The 15,519-nt window shown below is 25.0% G+C and overlaps 5 protein-coding genes across 6 annotated transcripts; 4 read left to right on the top strand and 1 right to left on the bottom strand.

Moving 5' to 3' along the window:
- The first annotated feature begins 4 nt into the window (after positions 1 to 4).
- Positions 5 to 2,577, top strand: LOC122857018. 2 transcript variants are annotated; one of them, XM_044158997.1, is made up of 6 exons: positions 5 to 210; positions 479 to 598; positions 690 to 928; positions 1,019 to 1,396; positions 1,491 to 1,771; positions 1,871 to 2,521. In XM_044158997.1, the coding sequence occupies exons 1-6, from the start codon at positions 208 to 210 to the stop codon at positions 2,128 to 2,130; spliced, it is 1,281 nt and encodes a 426-aa protein (XP_044014932.1). In that variant the 5' UTR covers positions 5 to 207; the 3' UTR covers positions 2,131 to 2,521. The 2 variants fall into 2 exon arrangements, with proteins under 2 accessions (XP_044014932.1, XP_044014924.1); XM_044158989.1 differs by having other exon boundaries at positions 1,491 to 2,577.
- A 2,846-nt stretch (positions 2,578 to 5,423) lies between these two features.
- Positions 5,424 to 6,109, top strand: LOC122857531 (ER membrane protein complex subunit 5). Its single transcript, XM_044159746.1, has 3 exons — positions 5,424 to 5,627; positions 5,721 to 5,773; positions 5,862 to 6,109. Exons 1-3 carry the CDS (start codon positions 5,546 to 5,548, stop codon positions 6,054 to 6,056), a joined length of 330 nt encoding a protein of 109 aa, XP_044015681.1. The 5' UTR covers positions 5,424 to 5,545; the 3' UTR covers positions 6,057 to 6,109.
- A 91-nt stretch (positions 6,110 to 6,200) lies between these two features.
- On the bottom strand, positions 6,201 to 7,646 carry LOC122857350 (proteasome subunit alpha type-7-1). The gene is made up of 5 exons (XM_044159477.1): positions 7,378 to 7,646; positions 7,067 to 7,193; positions 6,876 to 6,989; positions 6,661 to 6,794; positions 6,201 to 6,569 (listed from the first exon to the last, which is right to left on the bottom strand). Exons 1-5 carry the CDS (start codon positions 7,477 to 7,479, stop codon positions 6,297 to 6,299), a joined length of 750 nt encoding a protein of 249 aa, XP_044015412.1. The 5' UTR covers positions 7,480 to 7,646; the 3' UTR covers positions 6,201 to 6,296.
- Positions 7,647 to 7,809: 163 nt separating this feature from the next.
- On the top strand, positions 7,810 to 10,484 carry LOC122857035. The gene is made up of 4 exons (XM_044159008.1): positions 7,810 to 8,116; positions 8,625 to 8,811; positions 8,881 to 9,062; positions 9,157 to 10,484. Exons 2-4 carry the CDS (start codon positions 8,638 to 8,640, stop codon positions 10,235 to 10,237), a joined length of 1,437 nt encoding a protein of 478 aa, XP_044014943.1. The 5' UTR covers positions 7,810 to 8,116; positions 8,625 to 8,637; the 3' UTR covers positions 10,238 to 10,484.
- A 314-nt stretch (positions 10,485 to 10,798) lies between these two features.
- On the top strand, positions 10,799 to 13,953 carry LOC122857052 (eukaryotic initiation factor 4A). The gene is made up of 5 exons (XM_044159032.1): positions 10,799 to 10,885; positions 12,331 to 12,599; positions 12,705 to 12,814; positions 12,896 to 13,623; positions 13,713 to 13,953. The coding sequence occupies exons 1-5, from the start codon at positions 10,863 to 10,865 to the stop codon at positions 13,855 to 13,857; spliced, it is 1,275 nt and encodes a 424-aa protein (XP_044014967.1). The 5' UTR covers positions 10,799 to 10,862; the 3' UTR covers positions 13,858 to 13,953.
- Positions 13,954 to 15,519: the final 1,566 nt, after the last annotated feature.

The following is a 15,519-nucleotide window of genomic DNA, read 5'->3' as shown; positions in this document are numbered from 1 at the left end:
AAAAAAATGTAATAAAATAAACAAAAAATAATGATAGTATTGATGTTAAATTATAAATGACATTTATATCACATTTATGGGTGAAATGTCATCACAACCAACGAGATATTATTTCACCAGAATATTATTAGGGAAAAATTTTATGACAGTACGAATGAACACAATTTTTATTGTTATTATATATTTTTGACCCAATGTTCAATTAATATGGTAGGTTTATTATTATTTTTTTTTTTAAAATAGTTATTTAATATTTAAGTTGTTATATTTATACTAGAGATTTATCAATGTCAGGTCAAATGTTATCTTCAAAAAAATTAAACATAAAAATTGTTGGTTTAATTTTTTATTTTTTATCAAGATTACTACATTTGTTTTGTTTGTTTTTTTTTTTTTTTTTGAAGATGATATTATACACTACATATTCATTTACTTGTTTTCTATTATTAAAAATTTTGTACTATTGTATATTGTACAGGCAAATGTAAATAGTAATGAAACAACAAGTTTTAAAGATCCAACACCATCAAGAGCTGATAATTATTCACACGAATCAAGAAATTCAATATTATCTGATTTACAAATAAGAAGTACTGAAGTAAGTTTAACATATTGTGTTACACATTGGTATTAATATTTATTGATATATTAATTTATGTTATTTGTTTATTTAACAAAAAAAAAAAAAGGTTGGTATTATAACTGAAACACCAGATTATGAAAATTTAAGTACATCAGCAGTTTTACATTATTGTAAATGTAAAATATTACGACCATACTTGAGATTGCTTGCTGTTATGGGATTGAGACCAACGAATTCTGACTGTGAACATTTTTCATTTTATTGTATACTTGCCAATATTCATACATTTCAAGTAACAATATTCATGTGTATTGGATATGTTTTACAATACATGGCTTGTTTTAGGTAATACAAAAAAAAATATAAAAATAATAGTAATACTTAATTTTATATATTGTATATTAATTAGATATTTAAAAATTATTATTTATACAGAAGAGATCGTGGATTTTGTTACAAGAAATTACCAGTTCAGTATGATTCAATTGAAAATATTAATCGAACACGTGTATATCATCAAATTTGTTATGAAAATTCAACATTTAGTTTTTTAATACCAAGTATTCTTCATCTTGTTGCATACTTATACACTGTTTATTTATTTCGTGTTAAAGAAAATGAACAATTACAAAATTTAATGGAACGAGCATTTTTGCTATCATCCAATTCAGTCAATCGAGGTAATCAAAAAAAACTTGTCAAAATATTATGGCTATTTATTGGATTGAGCGTTGTCTGGATGACTGTTGCATTGATCACAGTTAATGTCATGATGGCAAGAGGAAATATTCAATTTCAATGGCTTGAAAATAGGTAAATAAATAAATTAACTATTAAATATTAATATTAAAATAGCAAAAAGTAATTAAAATTAATAATAATAATTTTTTTAAATTTATTTTTACAGTCCTGATAAAATGAAAGAGTTCTTGAAGATTCTTTTGATAATATGTACACTGTGGCATGACATGGTACAAGGAACAATAATAACAAGTTATTGTTTACAAGGACAATTATTAGTTGCACATTTGAACTTCTTAAAAACAAAGCTGCTACAACATACAATACCACCACTTGATTGGATGAAAGAAATATCAGAATTTCGTAAATTATTAAAGTATTTTAATCATGATTTGAGTCCAGCTGTTTGTATTTATACAATAGTCAATATATCATGGGCAGCATCTGGTACTGCTTGGCTACTGCACTATGATATTATTGATTTAAAGAAAACAACAATACAATATATCAATATAATTAATGTTATACTTTGGATACTGATTTCAGTTGTACCATTTATACAAGCAGCACGTTTAACAACAGCTTGTACGATGATTCAAAGTATTGGTCATGAAGTTAGAGTACGTCCTTTTGTTTATCAATGTGTACCAGGTGAAGATTTAGATACAATATTATTGTACACGTCATCATTGAAGATGTCTGCTAGATTATTCAGAATACCTATAACTGGAAGATATCTCTGGTTGTGCTTAACATTTGGTACAATTGTTATACTTACACTTGGTCAATGTCATTTCTTTTCATAAACTAACATGTTTTATATTTAAAAAAAAAAATAATTGAACACATAAAAAGCAGACTTTTTATGTTAACGTTGTTTATTAGATCAATAATATGATTAAATACATTTGTTTAATTTATAAAGTATATTGAAAAAAAAGATTATCATACAGATACACACGAAAAACAAAGATCGAAACTTGTATAATATTGTAAAAGATTATTATACAAGTACACTTGAAAAAAAGATCAAAACTTGTATAATATTGTAAAAGATTATCATACAGATACACACGAAAAACAAAGATCAAAACTTCTATAATATTGTAAAAGATTATCATACATATACACACAAAAAAAAAGATCAAAACTTGTATAATATTAAAAAAGATTATCATACAGATACACTCGAAAAAAAGATCAAAACTTGTATAATATTGTAATAAAGAAAAATACTTATACTGAAAAAAAACCATTGAGTTCTTATTTAGTAGTTGCTTAAATTTATTTTAGTTAATTTAGATATTTTTAGAAATACCTCCTTGCTCATTCTATGATCCTAATACAAATCTATAATTTTTCCTTAAATTTTTCAAAATAATTGTAAAAAAAAAATTTTCGAGTATCAGGAACATAGAATGAGAGAGGAGGTATTTGATATTTTTGAAAATACCTCCTTGCTCATTCTATGTTCCTAATACAAATCAATGATTTTTCAAAGAATTTTCGAAACATTTCAAAAAAAAAAAATTTCGAGTATCAGGAACATAGAATGACCGAAGAGGTATTTTGATATTTCTAAAAATACCTCCTTGCTCATTCTATGTTCCTAATACAAATCTATGGTTTTTCCACAAATATTTTGAAATTTTATGGAAAAAAAATTTTTGAGTATCCGGAACATAGAATGAGCAAAGAGGTATTTCATATTTTATAGCTTGATACTCGAAAATATTTTTTTCCATAAAATTTTTGAAATTTAATAGAAAAAAAAATTTTCGAGTATCAGGAACATAGAATGAGCGAAGAGGTATTTTATATTTTTGAAAATACCTCCTCGCTCATTCTATGTTCCTGATACTCGAATATTTTTTTTTCTATCAAATTTCAAAAAATTTGTGGAAAAATCATAGATTTGTAACAGGAACATAGAATGAGCGAGGAGGTATTTTCAAAAATATCAAATACCTCTTTGCTCATTCTATGTTCCTGATACTCAAAAATTTTTTTTTTCACATTTTTGAAATTTGATAGAAAAAAAAATTTTCGAGTATCAGGATCATAGAATGAGCAAAGAGGTATTTGATATTTTTGAATTTTTTTGAACAAGTAGCGCCATCTATTGATTTTTTTGGAACTATATGGTAAAAACATAGAAATATCATAGATAGAAGAGGGCTGTTTTATTAGGGTTATAGAACAGGAAAAGAGGTATTTTTTGAGTCAACAAGTTCAGCGCCATCTATTATTTTTCTTAGGAACTATAGGGTAAAAACATTCAAATATCATAGATAGAAGAAGGCTGTTTTATCAGGGTTATAGAACAAGAAAAGAGGTATTTTTTGAGTTACACTACGAAGCGCCATCTATTATTTTTTTTAGGAACTATAGGTTAAACACATTGAAATATCATAGATAGCGGAGGGCTGTTTTATCAGGAGTATAGAACAGGAAAAGAGGTATTTTTTGAGTCACACTCCGGAGCGCCATCTATTATTTTTTTTAGGAACTACAAGGTAAACACATTGAAATATCATAGATAGAAGAGGGCTGTTTTATCAGGGTTATAGAAAAGGCAAAGAGGTATTTTTTCAGTCAACGAGTTCAGCGCCATCTATTATTTTTTTTAAGAACTATAGAGTAAACACATTTAAAAATCATAGATAGAAGAGGGCTGTTTTATCAGGGTTATAGAACAGAAAAAGAGGTATTTTTCGAGTTAACAAGTTCAGCGCCATCTATTATTTTTTTAGGAACTATAGGGTAAGCACATTGAAATATCATAGATAGCGGAGGGCTGTTTTATCAGGAGTATAGAACAGGAAAAGAGGTATTTTTTGAGCCACACTCCGGAGCGCCATCTATTATTTTTTTTTAGGAACTATAGGGTAAACACATTGAAATATCATAGATGGAAGAGGGCTGTTTTATCAGGGTTATAGAACAGGCAAAGAGGTTTTTTTTTGAGTCAACGAGTTCAGCTTCGCTATCTTTTATATTATTACTTTTTTAGGATAGGATAAACACACAGGAATATAAAATACAGAGTATAGAAGAGGGCTGTTTTATCAGGAGTATAGAACAGGCAAAGAGGTATTTATCTTTATTTATGATTTACTTCCTGGCCTTCCTGTTTTCATAATATCTTTAAAATAAATTTATTATCTTTAAAAAAAATTAGAAAAAATAAAGATAAAATTTTTTTTTTTTAACAGGAATATAGAATGAACAAGGAGGTATCTTGTGATTTCGATAGCTTACTTATTTTTCTTTATATAAACCGCCTATTCGTTTTTCAATTTTCAAAATTGTTATTGAAAAAATTAAGAATTCTTAACAGGAACATAGAATGAGCTAAGAGGTGACTTTCGAAGCTTACTTTTTTTTCTTTATGATCCCCTAATTTTTTTTTTAATTTTTAAAAATTTAATGGAAAAAATTGAAAATTTTTAACAGGAACATAGAATGAGCAAGGAGGTATTTACTTATTTGAAAACTATTTCGTCTAAATTTTTTATAAAAACGGCTAACTTGTATCTAGATGATAAAAGAATAGCAGAGGTATTCGGCTTTTTAGAAAACTTTTATTTCATTCCTCCCATCAAAAAAATTCAAATTCAACATTCATTTAAAAAATGCTTGTTTCTTATTAATTTTATCGAATCTATAATTTAAAAAAATTAATTAATAATTAAATATATTATATGTATAAATATATATTTAATTATTAATTAAATTCAAGCCGTTCAATTTTTAATTATCAATTATCATCGATAGAAGTTTCGTTTTTATTCTCATTCAAATGACACGCTTGGTTCAATCATTCTCATTTATCCCTAGTATATATTTAGTTTTATACGATTGGTATTTAGGATACGTAATCTCTATTCTATTATCTTTAATATTTTCGTATATTTAATCATCATAGTACTTTATCTAATCTCTTGTCTAATTTCTATTACTTATTTATCATTCACTTTATTCTGTCTTAATACTCTATATCTATTACTATTTTGTCTAAATTGTATAAATATTTCAATTCTATTTACTATAATGATATACAATCAATGTCAATTATTTCATGATATTACTCTATATGTCAATGCATGTCATTCAAGTCCTGAATACCTCTATTACTATTACTTATTTTGTCAATAAATATTCAACTAAAATTTACTTATAATTTTCATATATATAAAACAATAATTGTAAGCTTACAAAATGACCGCAACATTCACCCATAAAAGTATAACTTTTCTGGGATTTATTTTAATTTTTCATGCTGCATATTCAGCTGCCCAACGTAAGTTTTGTTGTTGTTAATTGTGAATAATAAATCAGGCAATGACTGCAACAAATTTAAAGAGTAATTAATATTTTTTTTTTTCATTTATAGATCGTTCCTATTTACGTATAACTGAACAAGAATTTACCACATTACCAATTGATGTAAGTTTATAAATTTGTTGTTTTGTTGTTGAAGAATTATTTTCCATTGGAAATACAAATATTAATACCATTTATGTTCTTCATGTAGATTGTTATTCAAGGAATTGCCAGTTTGATTATTGTCATGTATGGAATAATGTATATCGCTGGTGATTTTCGTGAAATACGTGCTGTTGTTGATCTCGAATGTAAAACATGGGAAACTACAAGAAATTTGCCATCATTTCAAATATTCAATCATCGTGGAAGATGTCTATCGCCAGAATACAAATCATCAAACTAAATAATTAAATGATAAAACAAATTAATATATTAATAAATATATCATTCCAATTATTTTCACCTTTTCCATGAATCAATTCAAAAATCACAATAAAATATCATGGGTTTTAAATAAATTAAAAAAAATTTTAAAAATAATAGTTATTCACAAATCTCAAGAGTACATTATTATTTAATCAATGAGAAATGTATAAAATAAACACAGTATCAATTTATTTGATTTAAAAAAAAAAAAATATGATTATTTTTTCTGTTTCTTCTTTTCTGCTTCAGCTTCTTTTTCTTTTTCAATTTCAATGACATATTCACCTATTGTATCAATGTCAAGCATTTTAACAGCTTCACCACGACGCATTATTGCTATTTCAAGATTTTTTTGTCCTGATGTTACAACTTCAAGAAGTGCTCTAATTGCAAGTTTTATTGAACCATGTTCAGTTGCAACTTCTTCTGGTGTGTAGTATTTTTCCAAAAATTCTTTAACTGTTTTTGCTGCACGACCAGTTGCATTGGCCTAAATACAAATTAAATAATGACAAATTATTATCAGCTTGATTAAAAATAATAACAGTTATTATAAAATAAAAAAACACAATATTATATACCTTCCATTCGTGATAAATACCAGATGGTTCAGTTTGATACAAATGAGGACTTCCATCATAATCAAAACCAGCCAATAAACATGATATACCAAATGGTCTTCTACCATTGCTCTGGGTATATTTTTGCTTCAAACCTGTTTGAAAAAAATTAATAATATTATTAATCAGTTATCATAAACAAGTTAATTTGTAATTTAAAAAATTAATAAACTTACTGGCAATGTAACGAGTGATGTATTCCAATGTAACTGGATCTTCAACAGTTAATTTGTGACTTTGACATTCAATCTGGGCACGATTAATCAATACTCTAGCATCAGCAGTGAGTCCTTTATTAAAAATAAAATAATATATGTAATAAAAGCTCTCAATATAAATATTATTGTTTTTGTATATTAATAATTACCAGCAAAAGCCATAACAACATGATCATCAAGAAGACAAATTTTACGAACAGTACGTTCTTCTTGAAGTTTAGCAACTGATTTTTTTTCAACACCAAGAACAACTACATCATTACCACGTACTCCAACCTATAATAAATTATATATTATTATTAATATTATTTTTATCTATGGTAATATATAAACAATGTTGTAATAATTATTTTTTTTTGTCAAAATAACATTGTTGATACTGTTACTAATAGTTGATAAATTTATTTCATATTTTAAATTAAAAATAAAGGTTATGACACCCAAAAATAAAGCAACTCACCGCTGTTGATCCTTTTCTTACAGCTTCTTGGGCATATTCAACCTGAAGAAGATGACCATCAGGTGAAAATACTGTTATTGCTCTGTCATATCGTGCTGACATTTTTATTAATTTATTATATTAATAACAATGGTGATAAAATTAAGTTAATAATATAGTAAATGACTCGCTATTTTTCTGTGTGTATACTCCGGCTTGACGGAGGATTTTTTTTTTTTATTTTTTCTTACACATACACTTGTAAAATTTATACAAGTTTTGGTTGTGTTGATGTCAGTTGATGTCACCGACATGATTTCGCGTTTTTATCTCTCTCTCTCTGTTGTCTCTGTCTCTGCAAGAAGTATAGATATTTTCAGATATTTTACACAAAATATAGCTTGTTTACAAGTGGCCATTTTCCCTAATTATCCCCACATTAAATTCCCCAGTTTATATAAATATAAAAATATCAACGGCGACAACAAACGACTTGACAATGTCATGTACATTTATTTGTTGTTATTAAAAATTTTTTCTATAATTTATTCCTGGTGTAACACATGTACTTATGATTAATTTTTCATTCAATAGATAAACGTCTATTGTCAAATGGAGATCAATTTTTTATTATTATATTCATCGTGGAAAATTGACAGTTATTCAACTACTGTCAATGACAAATCAACATTACAAAAAAGAGTTATATTATCTTATCAGTCGTACAGGAGTGTTAAATTCAATTCTTACAATTTTTAAAGTACAGTAATATTTTTTGATTGTTAATTATTATTTTTATCCTAATAATATTCTAATTTTAATATAAAAAATTTTAAATAATATTTTAAAATAAAAATTATTTTTCATCACTATCATAATCTAAAAATAAAAAATAATCAGTAGATAAATATTTTTTTTCCATCTAAAAAACAATATAATATTAATGATTTTATTTATTAAATTTTTTAAATATAAATTTGTTTTTTTTTTCTTTTTTTTAACCACATTTATACTATTGTTATAAATTTTTTTACCTTGAAAAATATTGATTTAGATATTAAGTGTATTATATTTTTTTCAATGACATAAATTATATGGGTTTTAAAATATCTACAAAACACTTGTTTAAATAAATAAATAATTATAATCAACTGATAAAATTTGACACATATGATAACTTAATAATTAAAAAAAAAAAAAGTTTGATATAAATCAGTGTTTAACTTCCTCTTCTAAGTAAATATATATTTTACATTTTTGTTTTTCAGATATATTTTTAAAATGAACGGAGTAAGACGTGTGATATTTTTTTGTCTGATGACTACTATATTACCAATAATATTATTAATAATGCCATTGTATTTGAGACACAGTTTGTATGCTGATGTTATTTATGCTGTGACTGAATCAGATATTTTAGAAATAAGTGATGGTGTATCAACAATTTTTTGCTCGGTAATAATTTCCCCATTATTTATTATTAAAATACATTAAATTAATTTCTAATTTTTTATTTTAATGTAGGCACATACCTTAGAAATGAACAGTACATTTAATGCATTTCAAATGAATCACAGACCAGCAATAACATCATTCAGAAAACACATTAGACTGAAGAAAAGTATGATACTACCAGATGATACACTCGAATATTGGGGTTTTTATTTATTAAAAGGTGCAACAGTATCACTCTCAGTATGCTCAAGGTAAAATATCCTGAAACAAAAAACAAACAAATTAATATAAATCATAGATAAATATTATTAAAGCTTATATATAATTTAAAAAATAAAAAAATAGATTTGAAGGTGCAAGAATATTAGTTGTCAAGGATGACAGAAATTTACGTACATGTGGAATGTTGGAACACAATACAAATAAAGAAAAAATATCAGGTATAATGTTAGCAGATGCACACAAACAAGTCAAGATAACATATGAGACAAATGCTCAATTAATAAACTCCAAGGAAAATAATAATCCTGATAATATAACTCAAAAATTAAAAAATAAAATACAAACAATAAATGATGATACAATAAAACAAAAAAATATTGATAAATTAACTAAAAGTGCAATGGATTTTATAATTAATCATTCTGATAAAAATTATACTGGTATTAATAATAAATCAATGAGAAAAGTAAGACATGCTAAAAAACTTAATCACCATGTAAATAATAATAATCATGATGATGATGATAAAGAAAAGAAAGAAAATTTAAAATTATTATTAAATAATCCTGGTATTGATGATGGTGCTGAAGAAAATGAATATGGAATAAAATATTATCAATCACATATATCACATAGATATACAAGAAGTAATCAACAAGTTTTAAATGCTCCATTACTTGATCATGGAATACAACATGGTGGTAATGCATTACGTAATAAAACAAGTGAAGAAGATTCATCAGCATCAAGTTTTGAAGAGGGTCTTCTAAATTGTTACAAGGGTAATTTATTATTACAAAATCCATTTAATCATTCTGAATCATGTAATGGTGTACATTTTTTAGAATACGGTGATTACATGACAACACTTCATAATGTTACAAATGACGGTTATTATTATTATATTTTTTATAGTGATAATGATATTGTATCAAATGATATACATGCTGTTTTTGATATTTACAAGCCAACATTTCAATATGAAAATGTTACAAAATCATGTTTAAATAGTACTAAATGTACATTTACATTAAACATGCTTTCAAATGATAGAGTTATTGTTGAAGTACCAACACGTGATGGTATTGAACATGAACAAGATGATATATCACATTTGACATCTGTTTGTCATCCAAGAATGGGAATATATATTATTTTTCCAATTGCTATACTATTGTTTGTCATCAGCTGTGCCTTTATATAATTAACTAATTCAAATACTATTTGTAAATAATTAGCATAATTAATTTCAATATTTTTACATTGTTACTTTATATATATATTTTATATAAAACAAATTTTTCAAATATTCTATTCTATTTTTTATTAAAAAAAAAAACTAATACTATATTTAATTTGTTTTTAGATATACAATAATTCGTGATAATAAATTAACAATTACATTAATTATTATGTGTTTCATTTATTTATAAAAAAAAAAAAAAAACAGCTTAATTAATAACAACTTAAATTTTCCCGGTTTTTCCTTCCATTTTTTTTTTTTAAAAACCACCTCCCATTTTCGACGCAAAACCCAACACACTGTCTGCGCAGTAAAAAATCATGAATTAAAATAATAAAAAAAAAGCAAATTTCAATGATAAATAATGAAAAAGAATTTATAATAAATTATAACAATAATTTATTCATTTTTTAATATAAAATTAAAAATAATAGCGCAAATTAATTACGAAAAATAAAATATAAAAAGGACAAAAAAAAAAAAATTGCGTCGATACTAGCGCCATAGGACGGTGTGTTCTAGTGTTAATATTCATCGTGACGCAATTGGAACCCATCCTTTCCATCGCGCTAACTGACCGTGGAACATGTCGTATACATCAGAAAGAAGGTAAAAAATTAATTTTTTTACAATAAATTATAATATAATAATTAATATTATCATTAACATAGTATCAATTAACATTGCTTATCAAGTTATAAATTTAATTGTGATGAAAATATGTGTTTAATAACCTCAATATCAATAATTTATATTTCATGATACGGGTGAGTGCACGGACTTTAACGTCTGACAACATGGCGTGCCGCGAAAAAAAAAAAAAAAAAAAAGACAAAAAAAAAAAAATAAGAATAAAAAATTCTAATTCTTTTTATATTTAAAATTCGCTATTTCCTAAAAAAGTGGATGAAAAATAGCGTTATTATCGTGAAATTTGGAATAATATTGATGTTTATTATTTTTTATATTTTTAATTGTGTTTAATTTATATAAATATTTTTAGATTTTATGTCACGCGTTCGGTTAGGCAAAGGAGCACATGTTAAATGCGGGTTTTTCATGGCTCATATTAAACCGTGATGATTATGTTTCATGAAACTTTAACCTTGGATTATTTTAATTTATTATTATTATAATATAATTATTTATTTATTTTGTTAAAATAAATACCCAATGATAAATGTTTTATTAAACAAGCGTCTTTTATCATTTTGAGGTTAAAATTTATTTTTTTATTTTGCTTAATTTTATTAAATTTATCCTTATTTTATAAATATTTATTATAAATATTGTCGTTGATATTATTATTATATTTATTTTTTTTTTTCAATGGAGATTTATCCACCCCCCAATAAATTTATATGAGTTTTTAGACGCCGTCTGCGTCCACGATGCCCAGCCATGCTGTCGCCTTTTCTGCCATTAAAATTTATATACACGCTGTCAATATTTTAACCCTTGTTTTAATAACTAACTAACGCCCATCTTCACAATTTACCTGTATTTTATTTTTTTAATAAACAAAAAATAAAATAACATCTATTTTTTCCCTCTTGAAAATTTGACAAGCTACTTTATTTTTATATAAAAAAAAATAATATATATATTTTATTTTTTTTATTTTCAATTTACTCAAGATAAAAATTAATTATTATCAAATAAGTAAATAATAATAAAAATTTTTGTGAAAATAGACTTTGATATTTGTGCGTCATTAGTGATTTTATTTATTTTTTTTTCTTTTGAGTAAAACCTTGTCAATGAGTCATTTGCTTGAACAATAATTTTTTTTTTTTCTCTTATTTTATTCAAGGTCTAGAGCCACTCAGTTTGTCCATGATATTATTTATTTGATATTGAAAAAGAAAAATACTTGATTATTTATTTTTGACTTGTTATTAACATAGATAAACTTACTTGAATTAAAAATTAATTATTTAAAAATGTCAGATAGTCTTGTTAAAAATCAAGAGTAAGATTAAAATAAATATTATATTTTTAAATAATAATAATAATAAAATAAATATTAATTTTGAAATATTATTAATTTACAGAAACGAAGACCGAGATTGGACTAGTGAGTCCAAAAATGGACCCACTGAAGCTGATGCTCCAGCTTATGATGGACCAGCTGGTATGGAACCAGATGGTCTTATTGAGACCAACTGGGAAACCGTTGTCGATTCTTTTGATGACATGAACTTGAAAGAAGAACTTCTTCGTGGTATTTATGCTTATGGTTTTGAAAAACCATCAGCAATTCAGCAGCGTGCTATCGTTCCCTGTGTCAAGGGTCTTGATGTTATTGCCCAAGCCCAATCTGGTAATTTTTAATAAAGCTTTTCATTGTCAAAACAACATTTAAAATATCAACAGGATGAGTGTCTAATCGTTATCATGTTTTTTTTTTTGTTGTTGTTATCATTAGGTACTGGCAAAACTGCAACTTTTTCCATTTCAATTCTTCAACAAATTGATACATCTGTTTCTCAATGCCAAGCATTGATTCTTGCTCCAACTCGTGAGCTTGCTCAACAGGTAAATATTTTGTTTAATTAATAAATATTATAAATATTTAAACAATATATTAATTTAATGTTTTTTATTTTTCTTCTTTAGATCCAAAAAGTCATGATTGCTCTTGGTGACTTTATGCATGCTCAATGTCATGCTTGCATTGGTGGTACCAATGTACGTGAAGATATGCGCCGGTTAGAAGCTGGTGTTCATGTTGTTGTTGGTACACCAGGACGTGTTTATGATATGATTAGTCGTCGTGCATTACGTACTGATGAAATTAAACTTTTCGTTCTTGATGAAGCCGATGAAATGTTATCTCGTGGTTTCAAAGATCAAATTCATGATGTATTTAAATTATTACCCGGAAATGTACAAGTTATTTTATTATCAGCAACAATGCCTGATGATGTATTTGAAGTATCAAAATGCTTTATGCGTAATCCAATTCAAATTCTTGTTAAAAAAGAAGAATTAACACTTGAGGGTATTAAACAATTTTATGTATTTGTTGAACGTGAAGATTGGAAATTTGAAACACTTTGTGATCTTTATGAAACATTGAGTATTACTCAAGCTGTAATATTTTGTAATACACGTCGTAAGGTCGATTGGCTTACTGAAAACATGCAATCTCGCGATTTTACTGTATCAGCTATGCATGGTGATATGGAACAACGTGAACGTGATCTTATTATGAGACAATTTCGTACTGGTTCATCACGTGTACTTATTACAACTGATTTACTTGCTCGTGGTATTGATGTCCAACAAGTTTCATTGGTTATCAATTATGATCTTCCATCAAACCGTGAAAATTACATTCACAGGTAATTTTTTATTTTTATTTATTTATATTAAATATTATCATTGTTATTTATCTATATTAAATTATTTTATTATTATTATTATTTTATAGAATTGGACGTGGTGGTCGTTTTGGACGTAAAGGAGTTGCAATCAATTTTGTTACAAGTGAGGATAAGAGAACGATGAGTGACATCGAGCAATTCTATCACACTCGTATCGAAGAAATGCCAACGAATGTTGCTGATTTGATCTAAGTATTGATTCGTGGCTATATTTCATTATATAATAATAAAAACAAAACCACAAAAAAAAAATCAATAAATAATAAAAATTAAAAAAAAAACAAAAAACAAAAAACGTAAGTGAAATATCGAGTTCTCAATAATATCTCATATCTGAGTATATTTAAAAAAAGATTAAACCATACAATAATTTGTCGAATTTTTTTTCTGGTGAAATTCACAAGTTTTATTTATTACTTGTGCCAGCAGCTGGTGTGTGACACGTTTATTTTCTATATACAAAAAAAAAAAAAAAACAAAAAAACAAAAAAAACAGATTGAAATTACTTATTACATTCTTTCTTTTTTTTTTTTTTTTTTTTTTTAATTTTTTTTTTTTTTTCGCCCAAACTTTTATAGCTGGAATTATCATTGTTTTTTTTTTTTTTTTCATTATAATTAATAATTTAATTTAATTTTTAAATAATTGTTTATTCATAAATAGTTAATGAGGAAATGCAAATAAAATTACGGTAAAGTAAAATTTTAAACGAATAACACGCGTTGAATAAACGGTTTATAATAATAAATAATCATAATAATAAATAACAGTAAATTTTTTTTCTTATATATTTTTTTTTTTTAATAACAAAATTCATTAGTTACTTCTACAATTTAATTTAATTTTTAATAAAAATCATAGTTAATAATTAGGAAATACTCTTTACATTATTATTATCTTTGTAATTGAGTAGGAAAAAAATTAAATAACAATAACAAGGGATTTAAAAAATAAATAAATAAATAATTAAGAAAATTTATTGGTCCAATTGTCGGTAGCCTCGTTGGTCAGACAATTTAGCATTAAATTCGTTCCAGGTTTTTTTGTTTTTCTTTTTTTTCTATTATTTATTGTTATTTTTTAATACTTGTTTAAATATTGAATTTGTTCGTGTCTGCATTTTCATCTTTTTAAAAAAATATAAATCAATAAATCCGGGGATTTAATAATAACTATATTAATAATAAAAATAATCAAGTATAAAAAATATTTAAAAAAATAATTCACAAATTGCTTTATAATGCAATTAATTTTGTTATTTAACGTGTACGTCACAATTATTGTAACAATATGTTTCGTATTTTGGCTAATACTTCCGCAATTGAACCCTTCCACATATTATCGCGTTAATTGCATTGACAGGCAAATTAAATTAATTATTAATTGTGCCAATTTAATTATATTATCAAGCTTACCATCTTATCAACGACTCGTTTGTCTAGGCAGAAGTTTAGTTGGTTATTGGAAGGGATATTTCAATCATAAACGTTGCCGAAGAAGATTTTGTAATGTCTCTAATTTTTCTCTAATTGCTTTATTATTATTTTTTTTTTCCTTCTTTTTTGTAATTTGTTTTTCTTTTTTTCCAATTTAGATAGTATGAATTTTGTATATCATTGAATAATTATTAGGCATTATTTGCCTTTATATGTGAAAAATAAAGTGTTTGACATCTCAATTCAATTGGTCCCCTTGTCATTTATTTAATAATTTTTTTTTTTTCATTTTTTTTCTCATTCTATCTATGTACATTTTAATTACAGAAAATTATATTTAACCTAGTTTAACTAGTTTTTTTTTTTTTTTTTTAATTAATTAATTTATTTGGAACTGTTTGGACAAGCAATGAGTCA

The sequence above is a fragment of the Aphidius gifuensis genome, linkage group LG1 (genome assembly GCF_014905175.1).
Source record: "Aphidius gifuensis isolate YNYX2018 linkage group LG1, ASM1490517v1, whole genome shotgun sequence".
In the NCBI taxonomy this organism is placed as follows: domain Eukaryota; kingdom Metazoa; phylum Arthropoda; class Insecta; order Hymenoptera; family Braconidae; genus Aphidius; species Aphidius gifuensis.
This window is presented reverse-complemented; position numbering and strand designations above follow the sequence as displayed.

Excerpts from the sequence above, each read along its gene's own strand:
- LOC122857018 (XM_044158989.1), top strand. Across the intron at positions 599-689 it reads TACAAATAAGAAGTACTGAA|GTTGGTATTATAACTGAAAC; the intron begins GTAAGTTTAACA and ends AAAAAAAAAAAG. Across the intron at positions 929-1,018 it reads CAATACATGGCTTGTTTTAG|AAGAGATCGTGGATTTTGTT; the intron begins GTAATACAAAAA and ends TTATTTATACAG.
- LOC122857531 (XM_044159746.1), top strand. The coding sequence starts at position 5,546 with ATGACCGCAACATTCACCCATAAAAGTATAACTTTTCTGGGATTTATT. Across the intron at positions 5,628-5,720 it reads TGCATATTCAGCTGCCCAAC|ATCGTTCCTATTTACGTATA; the intron begins GTAAGTTTTGTT and ends TTTCATTTATAG. Across the intron at positions 5,774-5,861 it reads TTACCACATTACCAATTGAT|ATTGTTATTCAAGGAATTGC; the intron begins GTAAGTTTATAA and ends TTCTTCATGTAG.
- LOC122857350 (XM_044159477.1), bottom strand. The coding sequence starts at position 7,479 with ATGTCAGCACGATATGACAGAGCAATAACAGTATTTTCACCTGATGGT. Across the intron at positions 7,194-7,377 it reads TAAGAAAAGGATCAACAGCG|GTTGGAGTACGTGGTAATGA; the intron begins GTGAGTTGCTTT and ends AATTTATTATAG. Across the intron at positions 6,570-6,660 it reads GTATTTATCACGAATGGAAG|GCCAATGCAACTGGTCGTGC; the intron begins GTATATAATATT and ends ATTTGTATTTAG.
- LOC122857035 (XM_044159008.1), top strand. The coding sequence starts at position 8,638 with ATGAACGGAGTAAGACGTGTGATATTTTTTTGTCTGATGACTACTATA. Across the intron at positions 8,812-8,880 it reads TATCAACAATTTTTTGCTCG|GCACATACCTTAGAAATGAA; the intron begins GTAATAATTTCC and ends ATTTTAATGTAG. Across the intron at positions 9,063-9,156 it reads TCACTCTCAGTATGCTCAAG|ATTTGAAGGTGCAAGAATAT; the intron begins GTAAAATATCCT and ends ATAAAAAAATAG.
- LOC122857052 (XM_044159032.1), top strand. The coding sequence starts at position 10,863 with ATGTCGTATACATCAGAAAGAAG. Across the intron at positions 12,815-12,895 it reads CTCGTGAGCTTGCTCAACAG|ATCCAAAAAGTCATGATTGC; the intron begins GTAAATATTTTG and ends TTTCTTCTTTAG. Across the intron at positions 13,624-13,712 it reads CGTGAAAATTACATTCACAG|AATTGGACGTGGTGGTCGTT; the intron begins GTAATTTTTTAT and ends ATTATTTTATAG.